The sequence below is a fragment of the Calidris pugnax genome, unplaced genomic scaffold (assembly GCF_001431845.1).
Source record: "Calidris pugnax isolate Ruff unplaced genomic scaffold, ASM143184v1 scaffold93, whole genome shotgun sequence".
NCBI classification, from domain to species: domain Eukaryota; kingdom Metazoa; phylum Chordata; class Aves; order Charadriiformes; family Scolopacidae; genus Calidris; species Calidris pugnax.
The window spans coordinates 500,936-507,351 of NW_015090807.1; the positions used below are offsets into that span (position 1 = coordinate 500,936).

The 6,416-nt window shown below is 34.0% G+C and overlaps 1 protein-coding gene across 1 annotated transcript; it reads left to right on the plus strand.

Moving 5' to 3' along the window:
- Positions 1-4,334: 4,334 nt before the first annotated feature.
- Positions 4,335-5,498, plus strand: PTH (parathyroid hormone). Its single transcript, XM_014938325.1, has 2 exons — positions 4,335-4,420; positions 5,225-5,498. The coding sequence occupies exons 1-2, from the start codon at positions 4,335-4,337 to the stop codon at positions 5,496-5,498; spliced, it is 360 nt and encodes a 119-aa protein (XP_014793811.1).
- Positions 5,499-6,416: the final 918 nt, after the last annotated feature.

Here is a 6,416-nt window from a genome sequence, read left to right on the forward strand (position 1 = left end):
TTTGTAGGGACTAGAAATGTACCAGTAGAAGGTAATTTCCTAAGAAAATTGAGAGTTTTTGTATTTATACTCATATTTATATACACAGCCTTACAGCTACAAAGGATCATGAGATCCACTGAGATAATATTTTATTTTTTCTTTCTGTCATAAGAGTTTATATACTTTTTTTCACTATAGTGTCTATAAATTTAGCTAGTCTTAAGCCTCCTACTGAACAGCATTTCAGCAGCTGTTAGCCTTTGTTTCCTGGGTTCAGCTCTTCAATTAAGTAATGCCCAAAAGAGATGTGAATTTTTTAAAAGGATGCTTAAGGAAGAGAAAAATTTGAATCGGAACATGAATCTTCATCTTTCTGAATCATTAAAAGAGCTCAATACCATTTTCAGATCATCATTACACAGTGGATAAGCTGTATCCAAACAGAAATGTACACAATTGCAGTATTTTGTAAAAGAACTACATTAATTTGATCAATTATCTGTCATTCCTACATTTGATATGCCAAGTTTAGCAAATATAGAGGACATGGGATAAGTTATTAGCAGTTGTATTTTCAAATAACAAAATTTCTGGATATCTGGCATAATAATCCAAATCAAGCAAGTTATTTTTTCTGCATATACAGATAAAGCTATGCCAATTTTGAAAGGCAATGTAAAGGTTCTTTAATTACCAACACAAGCCCTATTTGTTTGCAAATAGTGGGGTATATATTTCATATTTTTATTTGTTATCTTCACTCATCTGAGGCAAACAGTGCAATTCTAATTTGTCGTTTGTAGTTTTTCACATGTGAATATTTTTAAAGTATCAAGTTTAGCCATCTTTGTTTGAGATCTTAGGTACAACGTATTTAGTACCTTTGAATAAAAATGGCAAGGAATAAGAAATCCAATTTCACAGTTTTGTTTTAAAGACTAGGGATGCAGCAAATAAGCCAGCTAAAATTACATCTTGTTCAAGGGCATCTGCACTAATATACTATAAGTTGTCTGAAGTGAATTAAGTATTTTCAATTACAACCTCATACTCTGGTGTTTTCTCTGTCTCAGTTTTATTCAAGGCTCCAGCCTGGGGCCTCTTCCAGATTTACTGTGCGTTGTAAGGGATACAACTGCAACTAAAAGAATAACTTCAGCAACTCAACCCTGCTAACACTCACTTTGCAATTCTCACTAATAGTTTATTGCAAATTTTTTGTCAGTTTATATGTAAGCATAATTTTTTTGTATGTAGACCCTAGATGTTCTAATGCTTGTCCTGTAGTTAAGGCTTTGCTGTCAGATATAGATGCTAGAGGCTCCATACGAATGCCAGGCCTCTGTAAAAATACTGCCTTGAGGCTTTGCATTAAAGGTTTTGCATAAGTTTATTATGGTAAAATCTAGAAACTGGAGCCTTTCATTAGCAACTGTGTAGAGATTTTTCAAATCCTTTTTCTGGCATGTCATGCCCATTGTACATTTTTGGTCACTAAAGTCTTCAGGTTAGTATCCCTAGTGACCACATCAGATACAAATCTCCTAACAAAACATATTATCCCCATAACCTCTGTATGCCTTTTTTTGGGTGTAGGTGGAAGGATATTGACAACTGGCAGTATAGCATTGGAAGCCATCCCTACCCTGTTTTCTTGAATGTGCTTAAGTGAATTATTTCTTTACTTCTCAGTTTACTATTTAATGCAGGAACCATCAGATCTCTTTAGAGCTTTTTGGAGTTTCAGGGTGTTCTCTTCCTTTCCCCATGAAAATACCATCTATGTAAATCAGTATTATAAAATATCTTTTTTACCTCTTTGTGAAATAGAACAGGTATATAGCATAAATGAAAAAGCATCCATGGTAAAAGCAATAACTGCTTCCAAATGGTGTGTTAAAATGTGCAGATGTAAACTTTTTTTTTTTTTTTTTTTTCTGGAGAAATATGCTGGAACTCAGAAGCATCTAATGTAGGAAAAATATATTGCAGCCAAAAATAATCTTTCTTCATACATATGGGAAAATATTGCTGATTTACACATTTCACTTAATGTAGGCAGAGAGCCCTATATTCCTTTTTCAAAATTTACAAAGTACTAATTTGTATGGCAGCCTCTTCAAATGCCTCCATTTTATCTAGCACATTTGAGAGATTCAGGGATATCCATAGGTATAGGAATAACAGATCAGTAAGGGTCTAACACTATACTGTAACAACTTTTCAGTACCACCAGCTTATCATTAAAAACATGCTCCTCTGTCATCTTGGGGCTTCTTTTTCTCTCTAGTATATTCTTTCAAAAAGAAACCTAGTATCTGACCTGAAGTGACTATTCTTACTTCCCACAAGTATTAGGGATGTGAACTTTTTAATATTTTGTTTGAATCTTGCATTTGTAGATCACTAACCTCACTGCCTAATTTAAGTTTTACCTTTCTGTATTTAACAACACAAAGTTTTCTTTGCAAATCTATCCAACAGCTTCAGAGATCATGTTATCTTGGGCACAAATCTCCAAGTAACAGGGAATCTGAATTTAAAAGTCAAACTTCTTCACAGCTACCCAGGATACTTTCTTTTTGCTGAGACCTTTCTTTTCCCTGTAAATGCCAAATTAACAAAAGCATCTGAGGGTGGGTACATGAGGGTCAGGAGGGTGTGTGTTGAGAGTGACATCAACTGAGACAATAAAAGGGCTTCTAAGTTACTTAGAAGCTCTATTTTAAAGGTTTAAGGGGTCCACTAAACCAATTCAGTAGTCTTAAAATATACTTGACATCAAGAGTCAGTCATCTGCCGACATACCCAAACCAGTAATCTGTTTGAGATACTATCTGGTAAGTATACTCTATTTTATTTCCAAGTCCTTTAGAAGACTTATTTAGTAAATTTTATCATTGATTCTTTATTCATTTTTACATTAGCTTCTTTTCAGACTGTCTTAAAAATAAAGTGAATATTAGTAAGATCAAACTTTTATTATCTGAACTAAATTTGTGAAATGAAAAAATCTGAGACAGTAAGTTAGAAATATATTGAAGTGAATCCAACTTCTCAATTTATAAAATTGGGTTAGATGGTCTGCTAGGACCACATTCATATTATCATGTAAGACACAATGTAATAAATGCTTTTCTGACCTAGAGCAAAGCTGCAGAAAATATTGCAAAAATGGTAATGTGGAGTATTAGATTTCTTAAATTTCAGTTACTCCGTATCAAATTTCTTAAGCTATAACAAAAAGATGCCTTTTCTGGCTGCCAATACTGAAAATCCAAACTGGAAACTGCTATTTGGACTGTGTCATTTCTACCTGTTGTAGCATCATTAGTAATAAATATTTTTCAACTATGTCCCAAGTGGCAGTTTTGCTGATGATGTACAAAGCAGAGCGGAATTTGTACTAGCAATGCAGGATTATCACTGAAAAAAAAAGAACTTATTTCTGATTTCCCTTATGTAATTAAACTGGGAATGACATAACTCAGCAGAGTTATGCCTCTGCAAAATTGTCAAGAAAAGTGCCAGCCTCCTCATTCTAAAAAATATGCAAAAGAAATAGATAAAATAACAAAACTTTTCACATGCATAGCTATATACAAGTATTTCAACATATTTGGAGCATATAAAGTATTAATTATTTTAATAACAATAATAATAATAAAATAGTATTTTTGGAAGAACATGGTACTTTTCACCCAATTATCCAAGAGATGGGTACCTATATGATGGTGAGGCAGGGCAACTAAGGCTGACCTGTACTAGCAATGCAGGATTATCACTGAAAAAAAAAGAACTTATTTCTGATTTCCCTTATGTAATTAAACTGGGAATGACATAACTCAGCAGAGTTATGCCTCTGCAAAATTGTCAAGAAAAGTGCCAGCCTCCTCATTCTAAAAAATATGCAAAAGAAATAGATAAAATAACAAAACTTTTCACATGCATAGCTATATACAAGTATTTCAACATATTTGGAGCATATAAAGTATTAATTATTTTAATAACAATAATAATAATAAAATAGTATTTTTGGAAGAACATGGTACTTTTCACCCAATTATCCAAGAGATGGGTACCTATATGATGGTGAGGCAGGGCAACTAAGGCTGACCAAGTTTTTAAATTTGCCTACAAAGTAACAGTAAGTTGTTCACAAAATAAGTATTAGAACTAAATTCTTCATTTGCATTCCTTACTCTAACCCATTTCACCAAAAAAATATTCTGCAAAATCACTTCTCTGATGTCTGTCTTCAACATTTTTACACAATAAATTTCTCTGCAGTGAACAGAAATTATTTGAAATACAGATTTATACATGTATTCATTTCTATCTTTGTAGACAAAATGACTTCTATAAAAAATCTCGCCAAGATTGCCATCGTTTTATATGCCGTATGCTTTTTGACAAACTCTGATGGAAGACCAATGATGTGAGTACATTATTATACATTTCCAAAGTTTGGAGGATCACTTTGACTTTAGCTGTTCTTGAGAACATGGTTGGTTTGTTTGTATGTATGTTTATGTGAATATGAGGCTTTGTCTTCCTGCTTTTGAACCCTTTGGCCAAGCTGGCTAAATTCTTTCCTTGAGATACAGCTGTAGAGATCTCAGATACCTGCAGTTCTTACATGTTTTTTGAAAATACACACTGAGTAGAGAGAGAAAAATCATAAAAGCATTCTCTTTGGAATTAGTCACTTGGAGGGGTCTTTTTTACTGTGCAAGAATCTACCTGGAACTCACACTTAGACTCTACATCAATCAGCACTGAGGCACAAATCCACCACAGGAAATCATGCTTCCTTAGCTCTAGCGTTCACAGAAACTACCACTGAATAAATGCCATAGTTTTATTAATCAGTTACCTGTTATTGTATAAGCCCTACCTAAGCTCATCTACAACAGCTAAAAGAAGTGATAAATATATAGTCAGACAACATTGCCACAAAACTGGACTACTTCTCATTTTTGATGCCTTCTCATTAATATATCCCTCACCAATGACAAATCACCATCCAATCTTTTTTTCCAGATGTTAGTCTATCCCTTACAACATAGAACAAATCCCCATCCGCTCTTCTTCTCCAGATGTTAGTCTATCCCTTACAACATAGAAAGACTACTGTATTGTGATTCCTCACAAAAGTTCCCAAACCTGGATTTTTTGAGTGAAGATGTAGAATTTAAGAAGGGCCACTATGAGTCTCTTTCTGTGCTTTTCTTTCATGCAGGAAAAGATCAGTGAGTGAGATGCAATTAATGCATAACCTCGGAGAGCATCGACACACCGTGGAGAGACAGGACTGGCTTCAGATGAAACTGCAGGATGTGCACAGTGCCCTGGAGGATGCTTGGACCCAGAGGCCTCGAAACAAGGATGACATTGTCCTGGGGGAGATCAGAAGTCGCAGGCTGCTCCCTGAGCATTTGCGGGCAGCAATGCAGAAGAAATCCATTGACCTGGACAAAGCTTACATGGATGTACTTTTTAAAACAAAGCCATAATGAACAAAGCCAGAGCATTATGTCTGTCCAAGTAAGCACATGGCTGTATATCATTGATCAAGTAGGGCATTTTATTATTATTCTTTCAAACTACAATAAGGATTAAAGGCTCCGTTCAAGATTGTAGCCCCATCGAGTTAGACATTTCACAACCAAATAATAAAATGTATTTGCAGTCCGCCCGTGACCATTGCTGCTAATTTCTAGGTATCTTTTAAATGGCTAATTTATCTTATACATTTCCATCATAAAAAGAAAAAGAAATCAAAAAAAGTAAGAAAATTGAATAATCACTTAAGACCAGTTCTACTACTCTTAAATGAACAGCCTTTTTATGTAATCACTAGACCTACTTGTACTGTTAATCAATAATGAATAAATGCAGTAGAACCTGTCTCCAGAATAGGGCACCATTTTGCCTAGGGTTAAATTTCGTTTAACTTTGTATTAATGAAAATATGTAAACTTAAATCCACATTTATTTTCAGAAGGCGGCCAAAAATCAGATGAACATTAATTACATAGCAAAAGCTGCATTATATTAATTTAGAATTAAAGAGTGCAAACATAAAAAGTTGAAGAAAGAAAGCAAGGCTTAAGATTAAAGTACAATGGGATAATATTAAAACAAATTCTGTATGAAATAGAAGAATGAAATTTTGCAAAATACTGAAATGAAGGGAAGGGTTTGATTAACTTCCCCACCTCCAAAAGATGATAACTTATAATTAACTGGAGAAATAGTGGGAGCAGAGATGATAGCATGTATCTAAGCATGGCCCTAACTATATAACTGGGAAATGGTTCCAGATCAGAAAATTACAACTGAAACAAAAATCTTGCAATATATATTTTTTGTCCCTCATTTTCTCTGTAAACTGTCTGTCTCTGAATTTCTGTATGTTGTGTTAGACCTCA

What these genes read in the sequence shown, in the direction of transcription:
- PTH (XM_014938325.1), top strand. Translation starts at nt 4,335, where the DNA reads ATGACTTCTATAAAAAATCTCGCCAAGATTGCCATCGTTTTATATGCC. An exon ending in TCTGATGGAAGACCAATGAT is followed by an intron (nt 4,421 to 5,224) that starts GTGAGTACATTA and finishes TCTTTCATGCAG; the next exon opens with GAAAAGATCAGTGAGTGAGA.